Here is a 16727-nt window from a genome sequence, read left to right as displayed (position 1 = left end):
AGTGGATCTTCCTGACCCAGGGATCAAACCCAGGTCTCCTGCATTGCAGGCAGATGCTTTACCCTCTGAGCCACCAGAGAAGCCCCTTAGTAGAGGAGAGGAAAGAGTCAAAGCATTCTAAGTATATCATTTGTGGAAGACAGTTTATTATAGGGGTTACATATATACATTCTTGACTAAGACTGCCTGATTTTGAATTTAGGCCCCACCATAAAATGGCAGTGGTATATTCAACATATTATTTAACCTTTCTGTGACTCAATTTCCCCATGTAAAATGGAGATAGTAGTTTCACAATAGGGCTGTTGTGAGGATTGAGTTAGCATTCGTAAACACAGTGCCTCAGTAATGGAAAGCACCCAGAAAAGTAGCTGTGAAGATGATACAATACTCACAATAAACACATGAAGTAGTACTGTGATCCCCAGTCACAAAAGAGTAAACAAAAAGCTGGGGAAATTTAAATAGCTGGAAAAAAGTAATCATTCAACTTCAGCTCTGGAGTCAAAGAGAGTAAGTTTTTGAGCATGTGAGGCTGAACATATGACATAAAGTACAGAGAACTTATCAGGAAAATCCATTATGAGGGAGGGGCAATGTCATACTAAGCCTACAAAGTATGACCTCCAAGTCTCCAAAAAAACAATTGAACACATGGGATAAGAGGTCACAGAGTTATAAATGGGATTCGGATCTGACAGTCTCCCCTGATTAGGTATCCCTAGAAGCTGGTGGTATAAGAGATTTCTGTAGAAGAAAGAACAAAGCTAAAATTAAGCCTTGAGCAGTACCCTCCACTTAAAAGAGTAAGATTAAGGAAGAGAAGGCCATGCTCAATCTAGGCACAATCACTGTCAGGAAGATAGAGACTCATGATAGAGAGGAGTCGAGGACAGCAATGAAGGGAAGGACAGTGACCAGTGTCAAAAACTGCAAGAGTCAGGACCCTGAGAGAGCACTCATTTCCATACAGTGACTGGGGAGACACCTGATTTCACATGGGCAAGCACTTCATTACCTAAGTACTTACCCAGTCCAAGTATGTCTTAGTTACTGTCCTAGGTGCTGACGAGAAAGCCATGAATAGGAAAGACAAGTAGAGACAGAAATGACTGGACAAAAACTCTTTGGTAGTGAAGGTTAGAATGGTAATATAGGGGAAGAGTGAAAGTCACTTTTGTTTCCCATGTAGGAGAAACCTGAGCATGTTATGAAGATAGCAGAGATGGAAGAAGGACATAAGGCAGTGGACAATGTCTTCAGAGGCAACAGGGAGTGAGGATTTATCATATCAAAAGTTTAACTTTCATCCAGAAAACCTAGCAATCCTTTTTTAGGAAACAAAGTATTATGAAATGCTTATTAATAGAAACATTCACTTAATCAAAGTTAGAGTCCAAGGTTAATACAGAAAGCAGTACATGCAGGAATGTGGACTGTCAGGGCTGCATTGAGATAAGCAGTCACCAAGCCCAGTTACTCACTAAACAGAAAGAACAAAAGAAGTTTGAGGATGGCAATCTCATTAGTGGCCCAGCCAAGCTTAGAACTCAGTTCTCCACTCAAGACATCACTTGTAGCTAAACCGTCATCATCAAAAGTCAAACTGGAGGCAAAGCAGAGAGGTTTGGAGGCTGAAGCAGGATAAGATGAAAAAGCTCTCCTTTCTCATCCTATTATACTCTTTCACTGTCCTCTTTTCACTTTACTTAATCACTATCCTAATTTCCTTATAAAAATCTCAACTTTCCCCTGATAAAAACTATCAACTTCACATTCTAAATCTGGAGTGCTGGCTAGGCCTGATCAGAACCTGAGGAAAAAGAACAATATGTGCTCCTTTGTACATTTATCAGAACACTCACCTGTCTTTTAATCAACTGAAAAATGCTAGTAAAAGCCCTACCCTACAATCAAGACACATGACTCTCTATTTAAAAGTCTGAGTTACCCAATCTGTCTGCCCTCACACTATTTACTACCCTCATCAACATGCCCTGCAGGGGATGTGATGGTTTCAAGGGCCTGGGAACCCCAGGCTGTTTGAAAACCACTCTTTTGCTGCACAAAAAAATGCAAGGGTATGATAACAACATCTTGTACTTATTAAAAATTTTGGTATTTGTTCATTGTGGAGTTTTTGCATTAATTTTGATTTTTAAAAATACTGCAGTACACTATTGTTTATCTTGATTATTAAGGTTTTTGCCCTCCCCACCTTTAAATTCCTGTGTTCAAGGTGAATGTCTCACTCTAATCCTGGCTCTGCCATGTCTGTCTGGTGCATGGTCACAGCCTGATCCACTCCTATCAAAGCACTGCTGAGTACTCCAGTTATAATTTTCATTAAAAAAAAAAAAAAATCCACACTGTGCTGATTTAATTTTTTTCTTCCCTTGTCACTTTTCTATGTGTAGTGCATACAAGTCTCCTGGAATATACATTTGTTAGATGGATTTAACTCCAAGAGAAGCCTCGTAAAGAGGGAACAAGAGGATATAAAACCCACAGATGCATTCACCTCGATCCACACCCTCCAAACACTCCACCATCCTCTCATTTTCCCAACCTCCGTCTCATTCATTTCCAAAGCTTCTTCTGATCCTTCATGATAAAAGCATGCAAGAAGGTGACTTATAAATGTCAATTGTTCTTCAACATATATCCTGGTGAACATACTTCAAGAGGAAGCAGATGGTAACACCAGAGGTGAAATGATCTCCATGACCACTGATTCATCCACATGCCTATTGGCTGCATACTTCTAAGTCCATGAGAGGCAGCGAGAAGGAGGTAAGAGATGTGATTATAAATGTAAAGTGCAATAAATCTTTAGGGCCAGTCCCCCATCTCTCTGGACTGTCATCAGCTTTTCTGCCTCAAAGCCTTAGGGGAAACACAGTTCACAGATGTGCTTCAGTGGATGAGGTATCTACACCATCTAGGACAATCCTTTGCTAACAGCCCAGGAGACAAGCTCAAAGAGGGGAAGTGCCTGCTTTCCACCTAACAGCTGCAAAGCTGTAGGGTGAGGATTCATGCCAGGTGTTCTGATTCCTAATTCAGTGTTATCACTATATTATTCTAAACCCTAAAAGTGTTTGTAGAATGAAAACTATTTGGTTGACTTTGGAAGTTTTATTGACTTTGGAAACACACTTGGCCTAAACCCAGACTAAAATCTTTGAATTAAAAAAAAAGTATTCCCATTTCTTTTTTAAAAAAATTATTTATTTATTTTAATTGGAGGCTAATTACTTTACAACATTGTAGTGGTTTTTGCCATACATTGACATGAATCAGCCATGGGTGTACATGTGTTCCTCATCCTGAACCCCGCTCCCACCTCCCTCCCTATCCCATCCCTCAGGGTCATCCCAGTGCACCAGCCCCAAGCACCCTGTATCATGCATTGAACCTGGACTGGCGATCTGTTTCACATATGGTACTATACATGTTTCAATGCTATTCTCTCAAATCATCCCACCCTTGCCTTCTCCCACAGAATCCAAAAGTCTGTTCTTTACATCTTTATCTCTTTTGCTGTCTTGCATACAGGGTCATTGTTACCATCTTTCTAAATTCCATGTATATACATTAATATGCTGTATTGGTGTCTTTCTTTCTGACTTACTTCACTCTGTATAATAGGCTCCAGTTTCATCCACCTCATTAGAACCAATTCAAATGCATTCTTTTGAATGGTTGAGTAATATTTCATTGTGTATACATACACCAGCTTTCCTATCCATTTGTCTGCTGATGGACATCTAGGTTGCTTCCATGTCCTGGCTATTATAAACAGTGCTGTGATGAACACTGGGGTACATGTGTCTTTTTCAATTCTGGTTTCCTCAGTGTGTATGCCCAGCAGTGGGATTGCCGGGTTTTATGGCAGTTCTATTTCCAGTTTTTTAAAGAATCTCCACACTGTTCTCCATAGTGGCTGTATTAGTTTGCATTCCCACCAACAGTGTAAGAGGCTTCCCTTTTTTCTGCATCCTCTCCAGCATTTATTGTTTGTAGACTTTTTGATAGCAGCCATTCTGACTGGTGTGAGATGGTACCTCATTGTGGTTTTGATTTGCATTTCTATGATAATGAGTGATGTTGAGCATCGTTTCACGTGTTTGTTAGCCATCTGTATGTCTTCTTTCAAAATATGTCTGTTTAGTTCTTTGGCCCATTTTTTGATTGGGTCGTTTATTTTTCTGGAATTGAGATGCAGGAGTTGCTTGTATATTTTTGAGATTAATTCTTTGTCCGTTGCTTCGTTTGCTATTATTTTCTCCAATTCTGAAGGCTGTCTTTTCACCTTGGTTATAGTTTCCTTCGTTGTGCAAAAGCCTTTAAGTGTAATTAGATCCCATTTGTTTATTTTTGTTTTTATTTCCAATATTCTGGGAGGTGGGTCATAGAGAATCCTGCCATGACTTAGGTCAGAGAGTGTTTTGCCTATGTTTTCCTCTAGGAGTTTTATAGTTTCTGGTCTTCCATTTAGATCTTTAATCCATTTTGAGTTTATTTTTGTGTATGGTGTAAAAAAGTGTTCGAGTTTCGTTCTTTTACAAGTGGTTGACCAGTTTTCCCAGCACCACTTGTTAAAGAGATTATCTTTTCTCCATTGTACATTCTTGCCTCCTTTGTCAAAGATAAGGTGTCCATAGGTGTGTGGATTTATCTCTGGGCTTTCTATTTTGTTCCATTGATCTATATTTGTGTCTTTGTGCCACATACTGTCTTGATGACTGTAGCTTTGTAGTATAGTCTGAAGTCAGGTGGGTTGATTCTTCCAGTTCCATTCTTCTTTCTCCAGATTGCTTTGGCTGTTCAGGGTTTTTTGTATTTCCATACAAATTGTGAAATTATTTGTCCTAGTTCTCTGAAAAATACCATTGGTGGCTTGATAGGGATTGTATTAAATCTATAGATTGCTTTGGGTAGTATACTCATTTTCACTAAATTGATTCCTTCAATCCATGAACATGGTATATTTCTCCATCTATTTGTGTCCTCTTTGACTTCTTTCATCAGTGTTTTATAGTTTTCTATATATAGGGTTTTTTTTCTTTAGGTATATTTATTCCTAAGTATTTTATTCTTTTCATTGCAATGGTAAATGGAATTGTTTCCTTAATTCCTCTGTTTTCTCATTGCTATTGTATAAGAATGCAAGGGATTTCTGCATGTTAATTTTATATCCTGCAACTTTACTATATTCATTGATTAGCTCTAGTAATTTTCTGGTGGAGTCTTTAGGGTTTTCTATGTAGAGGATCACGTCATCTGCAAACAGTGAGAGTTTTACTTCTTCTTTTCCAATCTGGATTCCTTTTATTTCCTTTTTCTGCTCTGACTGCTGTGGTCAAAACTTCCAAAACTATGTTGAATAGTAGTGGTGAGAGTGGGCACCCTTGTCTTGTTCCTGATTTTAGGGGAAATGCTTTCAATTTTTCACCATTGAGGATAATGTTTGCTGTGGGTTTATTATATATGGATTTTATTATGTTGAAGTATGTTCCTTCTATGCCTTCTGTCTGGAGGGTTTTTATCATAAATGGATGTTGAATTTTGTCAAAGGCTTTCTCTGCATCTATTGAGATAATCATATGGTTTTTATTTTTCAATTTGTTAATGTGGTGTATTACATTGATTGATTTGCAGATATTCTCAGGCAAGAATACTGGAGTGGTTGCCATTTCCTTCTCCAGAGGATCTTCCCAGATCAGGGATCGAAGCCACCCTTCTGCATTGGCAGGTGGATCCTTTACCACTGAGCCATCTGGGAAGCCCTGTACCACTAAAGTAGTTGGAAGATAAAATCGTAGCTTAAGTGCTCTTTTGGAGATAGGTCTATATAGTCAAAGCCATGGTTTTTCCAGTAGTCATGTACGGATGTGAGAATTGAACTATAAAGAAGGCTGAGTGCCAAAGAATTGATGCTTTTAAACTGTTGTGCTGGAGAAGACTCTGGAGAGTCCCTTGGATTGCAAGGAGATCAAACCAGTCAATCCTAAAGGAAATCAACCCTGAATATACATTGGAAGGACTGATGCTGAAGCTGAAGCTCCAATACTTTGGCCACCTGACTCATTGGAAAAGATGCCGATGCTCAGAAAGATTGAAGGCAGGAGGAGAAGGGGATGACAGAGGATGAGATGGTTGGATGCCATCACCAACTCAATGGACATGAGTTAGAGCAAACTCTGAGAGATGGTGAGGAACAGGGAGGCCTGGTGTGCTACAGTCCATGGGATCACAAAGAGTTAGACATGACTGAGAGATTGAATAACAACTTCCTTATGCGCGCTGTCAGAGTTTTTCCTCTTTAAACCTCGTCTCACCTCCCACTAGTTCATCTCTATCATGCTCCCTAATTACTTCCTTTACAGAAGGCATCACTGTCATGCTTACCTATCTGTGCACTTGTTTATGCTCTCTCTTCGGCATGGACCATAAACCCAGTAAGCACAAATACTCTGTATATCATTTTCACCTCCAGATCCTATTCTTGCACATAATAAATGCAATAAGTATTTGCTGAAGAAGTAAGTGAATGATGGAAGCCTCTAGTTCTCAAAGTTTCCACCTTTCAGATCCATGTTCTCTATTTACCTTCTCTTGCCCATCTCATCCTCAAAAAAAGAGAAAGACCTCTCTGTCTCTCAAGACAGGTTCTTAGCATTTGAGACTAGTTAATAGCATCAAGTAAAAGGGAAGAAGTTGACTCTGACTTACTGGTGGCTCAGTTCTCTTATTTCACACGACTTGAAGCACCATTCTTTGGCCAGCTTTTCTTGTTGGGATGCTTCTTCCAAAAACACTATCTTTAAAAAAAAGAAAGAAAGAAATGATAAATTAATGAACCATGGCCATTTGTTGTTATTAAATGTCTAAATTTTTCAAGGGACTATCCCATAGCTGAACTAATTTTAAAGGGTATTTGACACCAAATGGGATACAGATTAGGGGTAAAGACAGAGATTTGTCTTTGTTTGTCCAAAGAAATAAACTGCATGAAATTTCTCCTTTTCTGCCATTCTATAGATATAAGTAAGACTTCAAAAATTCTCATTTGAAGATACAGGGTATTAAAAATGGATAATTGATGTCTATTTCTGTCCACCCCCACAAAATGATTAAGGGAAACAATTGTTTATAGAAAGCACCTCAGTGCTGATGAATGAGAGATTTTTGTTAGGCTATTATAGGGAACACAAGCCCAGAGCACAACAGGAGTACATCATAAGGCAGTTTATTAACACTGAATATAACTGCATGTGATAACTGCCTGACAATGGAGTCTTAGCATGAACTATGTTGATGTTCTGATGCTAGACATCCATTGTAAAGAGGTCTGCCATATTTTCTAGTATTGTGCATGAAACACTAACAGAATGATCTCTCACATGGGGCTTGTGAGTCCATGCACAATAGGTGAGAAACCTTGGACGGGTCTCAATCTCTCTTGGTCTGGTTTTCACATCTGCAAACTGAGGCTAACATCAGTACATACTTCACAAAGTGACTGTGAAGATCAAATATTCTTAATTTTAATTAAGAATTTAGCCCATCCCTGGAACATGTTAAATGCTAGATACATTATTTTCTACTGTTTATTCTTTTTAAGTAGAGTGTGATTGCTTTCTCTATAAAAGTGGATTGTAAAGCAAGAAAAGACAAGGAAAAATGAAATATATGTGAACAAAATAACCTGTTTTATGCAATAAACATTATTTTCATATATTTTCACATTAGTGAAAATAAATGTTTCATGGAACATGAAATATTGAAAATACTTATAGAAAATGTATCTAAACAATTAGAAGCAAGACAATATTGTGCAGGAAAGTTTGTGGAATAAAAAAATAAAATAAATACTGACTTTTCTATTCTTTGATGATATCTTTTTATTAAAAAATAGGGATTTTTATCAGAAAAGAAAATGAAAAATGTAATTCCTACAAATAAGAAAAAGTAAATTGATGATTCCAAAAATATTTTTGAATCAATAAATCAAAGCAGATATAAAGTTAATTAAAAATCAAAAAAACAGAACTTATTAATATATCCCAGAGCTGATCTATCATTTACCATTACCAGAAAAAAGAAGGAGGGAGGGAGGAAGAAAATTTTTGTAAAGTACTACATTCATACATTTGAAACAAATACTTTTCAGGAAAATATAAATGATCAAAATTTATTCTGGAGATATAGGAAAACTGAATGAACCAGTAATTCTATGAGAAACTAAGGAAAATTTACTAACCGTTTAGGGAAGCTCATGGTTCAGAACCATGCTGTCTAATAGAAATAAAATGCCTATCACAAATGCAAGCCACATTTATAATTTTAAGTTTTCTAATACCTACACTAAAAGCATAAAAGTATAAAACAGTAAAATTAATTTTAATGACATGTTTTATTTATCAATATAGGTGGCCAAGGTAAAAGATTATCATGTCAATATAAAATCAACATAAAAATTTTTAATTTTACTTTTTTTCATATTTAGTCTTTAAAATCCAAGGTATGTTTTATATTTAAAATATATTTCAATCTGGTTGATAAATTTTCTTTAGAAATATTTAATCTATATATTTTGACTTTACATAATCTACAAAACATAGACTCACATAACCAGGTTGTCCTTAAAAGACTGCAACACTGAAGATAAGTATCAATTTTTAATGAGAACAAATCTAATACAGTTATGTAAAGTTTAAAAATAAAATAAAATTAATAAAAAAAAAAAAAAAAAAAAAAAAAAAAAAAAAAAATAAAGATAAAATTTAAAAATTCGGTTCCTCAGTCATATTAACCACATTCAAGGTGCTTATTATACCATATTAGATAGCACACAGAGAATTTTATGACAAAGCTCTTTCCAGCTTACAAAGAACATATAATGTCTGTGCTAAGAGTTCCAGAGCATGGAAAACAATGGACACCTCTTTATTTCTACAAAGCTACCGCAATCCTCATACTAAAACCTGACAATACACACACATATACGTAAAAACAGATACACAGAGAGTGAAAATTATTATAACCCAATGCCTCTGTAATATAATTATTAAATAAATAATAATACTACAGATGCAAGGGGCTTCCCTGGTGGAGAATACACAATAGAAGAACTATACAAAAAAGGTCTTAATGACCCAAATAACCACGATGGTGTGGTCACTCAGCTAGAGCCAAATATCCTGGAGTGTGAAGTCAAGTAGGCTATAGGAACCATTACTATAGACAAAGCTAGTGGAGGTAATAGCATTCCATCTGGGCTATTTAAAATCTTAAAAACTGATATTGTTATGGTGCTACACTCAGTATGTCAGCAAATTCAAAAAACTCAGCAGTGGCCACAGGACTGGAAAAGGTCAGTTTTCATTCCAATTCAAAGAAGGGCAATGTCAAAGAATGTTCAAACTACTGCATAATTGTGTTCATTTCATATGCTAGCAAGGTAATGTTCAAAATCTTTCAAGCTAGGCTTCAGCAGTACTTGAATCAAGAACTTCCAGATGTATAAGCTGGATTTAGAAAAAGCAAAGGAACCAGAGATCAAATACCCAAAAGTCATTAGATCATAGAGAAAGCAAGAGAATTCTAGAAAAGCATCTACTGCTTCACTGACTATGCAAAGGCCTTTGTGTGCATCACAACAAACTGGAAATTTCTTAAAGAGTTTGGAATACCAGACCACTTTACCTGTCTCCTGAGAAACCTGTATGCAGTTAAAGAAGTAACAGAAATGGATATGGAACAATGGAGTGGTTCCAAATTGGGAAAGGAGTACATCAAGGCTGTATATTGTCACCCTGCTTATTTAACTTCTATGTACAGTATATCAGGCAAAGTGCTCAGCTGGATGAATTACAACCTGGAATCAAGATTGTAGGGAGAAATATCAAAAACCTCAAATATGCAGATGATACCACTCTAATGGCAGAAAGTAAAGAGGAACTGAAGAGCCTCTTAATGAAGGTGAAAGAGTAGAGTAATAAAAGAGCTGGCTTAAAACTCAACATTCAAAAAACTAAGATTGTGGTATCCAGTCCCATCACTTCATGGCAAAAAAAAAAAAAGGGGGAAATGGGAAAATGTGGAAACAGTGACAGATTTTATTTTCTTGGGGTCCAAAATCACTGCAGATGGTTACTGCAGCCATGAAATTAAAATGCTTGCTCCTTGGAAGAAAAGCTATGACAAACTTAGACAGCATATTAAAAAGCAGAGACATCACTTTGCTGACAAAGGTCCATGTAGTTAAAGCTATGGGTTTTCCAGTGGTCATGTACAGATGTGAGAGTTGGACCATTAAGATGGCCTAGTGCCAAAGAATTGATCCTTTCACATTGTGGTGCTAGAGAAGACTCTGTTTTGTGTGTGTGTGTGTGTGTGTGTGTGTGTGTGTGATTGGAAATATTCTTTATTTTGTAAACATCTGTGTTTAAAATAGATGAACCCTGCTCACAATTCCTCTACTGGACCCGAGACACAGCACACAAAAGTTCACCCGTCACAGGGAGAAGGTGGGGCTCACGAGCAGGTGCCAGGGGTGGCACTGAGGCTCAAGACGGCAGATGCAGATGTGGTCAGGAGTCCACAGGCAGGCGCGCCTGCTCAACAGTCTAAGGCCAGGGCCCAGGCCGCCTCCTGGATCAGAGTTCAGGGATGAGAGGCCGACTCTGGTACCTGGTGAGCCTAGCTGCACCCTAAAATCCCAGCGCCCCTCCTGCCCCATACCTCTCCCCAGCAGTGGCCCCGTGGATGCGGCTTCTCAGGCCATAGAGTCTCAACCCCAAGGTTTCCCTTCCAGAACCCCTAGGGCACAGTAAAAATACAGTCCCTTTCCTGAGGGGGCTAGGAGAGGAAGGCAATGGTGCTCGGCCAGACCTTCAGGGAAGTGGCGACACCGATCCACAGGCTGGAGCCAATGGCCAGCATAAACTCCCCCCCCCCTCAGGTCCCTGGCGGAGGGCACACCAAGGGCTGGCACTGCCGACCCCCCACCCCAGAGTTGGTGCTATGTCTAGACGTTCGAGGAGACAAGTCCTCAAGGAAGCATTCTCAGCTGTGGTCACGACTTCATCCTAGAGAGTCAGCTCTTTACGTTTCTCATCAGCTGACAATTGCTCTGGCTTTCTTTTTCCTTCCATATAACCTGTCCCACGTCCCTACATCCTGAGCTGCCCTCTCCTGATGTATTAAGAGTTAGGAGGGAAGGTTTGGCGATTTCATCCCTCACCATTTTTTCCAGAGGAGTCAGTGGGGCTATTAATCCTTCACACACGTGTGTCCTGGACTTTAGTTATTAACAACTGGTGAATGTGCAACGCCTAGTTCTTTGTTTTTGCTCCAGCACCAGCCATGTCTCACAGCTTACGACCGATCCTCCTCCCGAGGCTTCTCCCATCGTGGGAAGGGCGGGAAGAACCCTCCTAGGGCTGCTAACTGACATGTTTTCCCCCTCAAAGGGCCTCCTGCAAACTACTCTGTACTGTATGGAGTTAAAAGAAACTTCTTCCTGAAACAAAGGGCCCTGGAGGAGGGAATCGGCTTCCCCCTACCTGTTGCCACAGGGCAGTTGGCACACCCACGAGCCTCTGACTCAGGAGCTCGAGGGACAAGATGAGCACTTGGTCCTGAAGGCTGAAGGGACAGCACCACGCATTCCCACCCAGGGCTCGCCTGCCTCCTGCCCACACGCTCCCGCCCTCCTCCCACAGACTCTGGGTCTCGGGAGAACCTTAAGAGCTGAAGGCTGGGCTCAATGAAAGACCACCAGCCTGGTTCTGTCCCCTGTCACCTGCCAGGGGGTGTTGGGGAAATGCCCTTCTTACATAAGAAATGGAAGATGGGGCCCCGGAATCCCTGCTGTTGCCCAATTCCCCTCTGGTTTGCAAACTGGTTTGCAAACTGTCCCAGCTCTTAACTTGCAGGAGCTGGCCCTTCTCTTCCAAACACTCCCCTTCCTGCAGTATGTGGCTGGCTCTGGGGTAGGGGGGGCTCTCCTCACCCCTGCAGTGTCCACAGGCCTTGATCCACATCTTGAAATTCAGGAGCCCAGGGGGTATGGGAGGTAGAGAATGGAGGTGACTTTTTATCCCTGCCACCCCTCATCATTTTTTTTCTTTCTTCTCTGAAGCACCTGTCTCCAAGCTCAGGTCCCCCAAGAGGCAGGTGGGCAGGCAGCCAAGCGTGGGGTAAACTGGGGTGGGAGGGAGGAGAGGCCCAGATGTGGGGACCACCAGTTAGGGCTTTCCTTCCTCCCCTGTGTTCTTCTCTGCCTGGTCACCCAGGAGGCAGGCCCGTGGCACAAGAAGGGGCGGGTGGTGGCGGGGGGAGATGGAAGCAGCTCCGGGGGCTGCAGGTGAGGCTTCTCCCGGGAGCTGAGCAGGGGGAGTGCAGTCCTGGGCCTGAGTGAGGAGGAAGGGGAAGGCGCTGCCCCAGCAGTGACACGTGGGCACAGGGAGGTGAGGGCTTCCGTACGAGTACAGCCGAGCAGAAGGGACAGAGAAGTGGGAAGAAGCGAGAAACAGCAGAGAGGAGACCAGACGCACCGAGAGACAAGGAGCCTACAGTGGCCTTGACTCCAGACTTCGGCATCGCCTGGGAGCTCCAGGCAGTGAAGACGTGCTCGTCACACATCGAGGGGCTCGCAGCAGGCCTGTGGCTGGGGACACAGGCTGGTGGGGCCCCCCCAGGTGGAGGCTGCTCCCCGGGGCCAGGCAGGGGAGGAGGAGCAGCGGCCAACATGCCGCAGGGTCACCTGAAGGAGAGGGGCAGCGGGGCGAGGCCCAGGCTCCCTGTGCCCGCAGACCTCCTGCGGGGAGAGCGGGGCTGTGCGGGAGTGCTCCACGCAGGATGCTCAGCACCAGCAGGTTTTTGAAGAGTTTGCCGGGCCCTCGGGTTTGCCTTCATCCTCCTCCAGCTCCGCCAAGGCCAACTCGTGGTTAGCACGTGTCCGCAGACCTTCCAGCTCCTTCCTGTGGGGTTGCAGCACCAGCTCCGTCAGGCGCGTGAAGGACTCTTTAATGTTGAGGTTGGTGCAGGCACTTGTTTCGTAGAAGTCCATGCCATACTCTCTAGCCAGCTGCTGCCCTTGTTCTCTTCCCACCTGCCGTTTCTGCTCTTCATCGGCCTTATTCCCTCTAAGTATCTTCTGGACACCTTCTGGTGCGTACTCGTCCACATCACTGACCCACTTCATGATGTGCTGGTAAGAGCGCTCGCTGCTAATGTCGTAGACTAAAAATATTCCCTGGGCCCGTTGATAGTACTGCTTTGTGATGGTCTGATATCTCTCCTGCCCTGCCGTGTCCCAAATCTGTATCAGCACTTTGATGCCATCTACCTCTATGGTCTTCATCTTAAGGTCGACACCAATGGTGGAGATGTGTGAGGAGTGGAACTCGTTGTCGGTGAAGCGGCACAGCAGGCAGGTCTTGCCCACCCCAGAGTCCCCGATCAGGAGCAGCCGGAACAGCACATCATACTGTTTCACCATGGCTGAGCCGGAGAGGGCCGGGGGCTGCGGGCGGCGGGCTCAGCCCTGCTCCGCCGGGGCCATCGCGGCGCGCGCTCCTAGAGAAGACTCTTGAGAGTCCCTTGGATAGCAAGGAGATCAAACCAGTCAATCCTAAAGGAAATCAATCCTGATTATTCATTGGAAGGACTAAATTTGAAGCTTCTATACTTTGGCCACCTGATGCAAAGTGCCGACTCATTGGAAAAGACCCTGATGCTAAGAAAGAGTGAAGGCAGAAGGAGAAGGGGGTGGCAGAGGATGAGACGGTTAGATAGCATCATCGATTCAGTGGACATGAATATGAGCAAACTCCAGGAGACAGTGAAAGACTGGGAAGCCTGGAGTGCTCCAGTCCACGGGGTCGCAAAGAGTCAGACATGACTTAGTAACCAAACAACAACAGATGCAAAAATAATCCCAATGATATACTGACAATAAAAAGCAAAAATATGTTAAAATAATAATTCAGCATGTATGCAGTATATAAGCCTCAATTACTTCAACCAAGCAAGACACACTTTCAGTGAACTTATCAGTTCAGTTTAGTTCAGTTGCTCAGTCGTGTCTGACTCTTTGTGACCCCTTGAATCACAGCACGCCAGGCCTCCCTGTCCATCACCAACTCCCGGAGTTCACTCAGGCTCACGTCCATCGAGTCAGTGATGCCATTCAGCCATCTCATCCTCTGTTGGACCCTTCTTCTCCTCCCCCCAACCCCTCCCAGCAGCAGAGTCTTTTCCAATGAGTCAACTCTTTGCATGAGGTGGGCGAAGTACTGGAGTTTCAGCTTTAGCATCATTCCTTCCAAAGAAATCCCAGGGCTGATCTTCAGAATGGACTGGTTGGATCTCCTTGCAGTCCAAGGGACTCTCAAGAGTCTTCTCCAACACCACAGTTCAAAAGCATCAATTCTTTGGCGCTCAGCTTTCTTCACAGTCCAACTCTCACATCCATACATGACTACTGGAAAAACCATAGCCTCGACTAGATGGATTTTGTTGGCAAAGTACTGTCTCTGTTTCAATATGCTACCTGGTTGGTCTTAACTTTCCTTCCAAAGAGTAAGCGTCTTTTAAATTCATGGCTGCAGTCACCATCTGCAGTGATTTTGGAGCCCCCAAAAATAAAGTCTGCCACTGTTTCCACTGTTTCCCCATCTATTTCCCATGAAGTGATAGGACAGAGGCCATGATCTTTGTTTTCTGAATGTTGAGTTTTAAGCCAACTTTTTCACTCTCCACTTTCACTTTCATCAAGAGGCTTTTGAGTTCCTCTTCACTTTCTGCCATAAGGGTGGTGTCATCTGCATATCTGAGGTTGTTGATATTTCTCCCAGCAATCTTGATTCCAGCTTGTGCTTCTTCCAGCCCAGCATTTCTCATGATGTACTCGTTAAATAAGCAGGGCGACAATATACAGCCTTGATGTACTCCTTTTCCTATTTGGAATCAGTCTGTTGTTCCATGTCCAGTTCTAACTGTTGCTTCCTGATCTGCATATAGGTTTCTCAAGAGGCAGGTCAGGTGGTCTGGTATTCCCATCTCTTTCAGAATTTTCCACAGTTTATTGTGATCCACACAGTCAAAGGCTTTACAGAGTCAATAAAGCAGAAATAGATATTTTTCTGGAACTCTCTTGCTTTTTCCACGATCCAGCAGATGTTGGTTCCTCTGCCTTTTCTAAAACCAGCTTGAACATCTGGAAGTTCATGGTTCATGTATTGCTGAAGTCTGGCTTGGAGAATTTTGAGCATTACTTTACTAGCGTGTGAGATGAGTGCAATTGTGTGGTAGTTTGAGCATTCTTTGGCATTGCCTTTCTTTGGGATTAGAATGAAAACTGACCTTTTCCAGTCCTGTGGCCACTGCTGAGTTTTCCAAATTTGCTGGCATATTGAGTGCACTTTCACAGTATCATCTTTCAGGATCTGAAATAGCTCCACTGGTATTCCATCACCTCCACTAGCTTTGTTTGTAGTGATGCTTACTAAGACCCACTTGACCTCACATTCCAGGATGTCTGGCTCCAGGTGAGTGATCACACCATTGTGATTATCTGGGTCGTGAAGATCTTTTTTTGTACAGTTCTTCTGTGTATTCTTGCCACCTCTTCTTAATATCGTCTGCTTCTGTTAGGCCCATACAATTTCTGTCCTTTATCGAGCCCATCTTTGCATGAAATGTTCCCTTGGTGTCGCTAATTTTCTTGAAGAGATCTCTAGTCTTTCCCATTCTGTTGTTTTCCTCTATTTCTTTGCATTGATCGCTGAGAAAGGCTTTCTTATCTCTCCTTGCTATTCTTTGGAACTCTGCATTCAGAGGCTTATATCTTTCCTTTCCTCCTTTGCTTTTTGCTTCTCTTCTTTTCACAGCTATTTGTAAGGCCTCCTCAGACAGCCATTTTGCTTTTTTGCATTTCTTTTCCACAGAGATGGTCTTGATCCCTGCCTCCTGTACAATGTCATGAACCTCCGTCCATAGTTCATCAGGCACTCTATCTATCAGATCTAGTTCCTTAAATCTATTTCTCACTTCCACTGTATAATCATAAGGGATTTGATTTAGGTCATACCTGAATGGTCTAGTGGTTTTCCCTACTTCTTTAAGTCTGAATTTCTCAATAAGGATTTCATGATCTGAGCCACAGTCAGCTCCTGGTCTTGTTTTTGTTGACTGTATAGAGCTTCTCCATCTTTGGCTGCAAAGAATATAATCAATCTGATTTCGGTGTTGACCATCTGGTGAAATCCATGTGTAGAGTCTTCTTTTGTGTTGTTGGAAGAGGCTGTTTGCTATGACCAGTGCATTTTCTTGGCAAAACTCTATTAGTCTTTGCCCTGCTTCATTCCATATTCCAAGGCCAAATTTGCCTGTTACTCCAGGTGTTTCTTGACTTCCTACTTTTGCATTCCAGTCCCCTATAATGAAAAGGACATCTTTTTTGGGTGTTAGTTCTAAAAGGTCTTTTAGGTCTTCGTAGAACCATTCAACTTCAGCTTCTTCAGCGTTTCTTGGTGGGGCATAGACTTGGATTACTGTGATATTGAATGATTTGCCTTGGAAACGAAGAGAGATCATTCTGTCGTTTTTGAGATTGCATCCAAGTACTCCATTTCGGACTCTTTTGTTGACCATGATGGCTATTCCATTTCTTCCAAGGGATTCCTGTGCGCAGTAGTAGATATAATGGC

At 42.0% G+C, this 16727-nt stretch overlaps 2 protein-coding genes across 4 annotated transcripts in view; both read right to left on the bottom strand.

Annotated features, from left to right (window-relative positions):
- Positions 1-16727, bottom strand: part of GDA (guanine deaminase) — a 248433-nt gene that overhangs the window by 43726 nt on the left and 187980 nt on the right. For all 3 annotated transcript variants that reach the window (XM_055578307.1, XM_055578306.1, XM_055578308.1), the window contains exon 2: positions 6739-6827. Coding sequence is in view for 1 of the 3 variants with exons in the window: in XM_055578306.1 (XP_055434281.1) it covers positions 6739-6827 (89 nt within the window). In the remaining 2 variants the exon portion in view is untranslated. The remainder of the gene's footprint in view (positions 1-6738; positions 6828-16727) is intronic.
- Positions 12600-13528, bottom strand: LOC129650130 (ras-related protein Rab-15-like). Its single transcript, XM_055578309.1, has one exon. The coding sequence runs from the start codon at positions 13514-13516 to the stop codon at positions 12878-12880; it is 639 nt and encodes a 212-aa protein (XP_055434284.1). The 5' UTR covers positions 13517-13528; the 3' UTR covers positions 12600-12877.

This window comes from Bubalus kerabau, chromosome 4, assembly GCF_029407905.1.
Source record: "Bubalus kerabau isolate K-KA32 ecotype Philippines breed swamp buffalo chromosome 4, PCC_UOA_SB_1v2, whole genome shotgun sequence".
Classification (NCBI taxonomy): domain Eukaryota; kingdom Metazoa; phylum Chordata; class Mammalia; order Artiodactyla; family Bovidae; genus Bubalus; species Bubalus kerabau.
This window is presented reverse-complemented; position numbering and strand designations above follow the sequence as displayed.

What these genes read in the sequence shown, in the direction of transcription:
- LOC129650130 (XM_055578309.1), bottom strand. Translation starts at nt 13,516, where the DNA reads ATGGTGAAACAGTATGATGTGCTGTTCCGGCTGCTCCTGATCGGGGAC.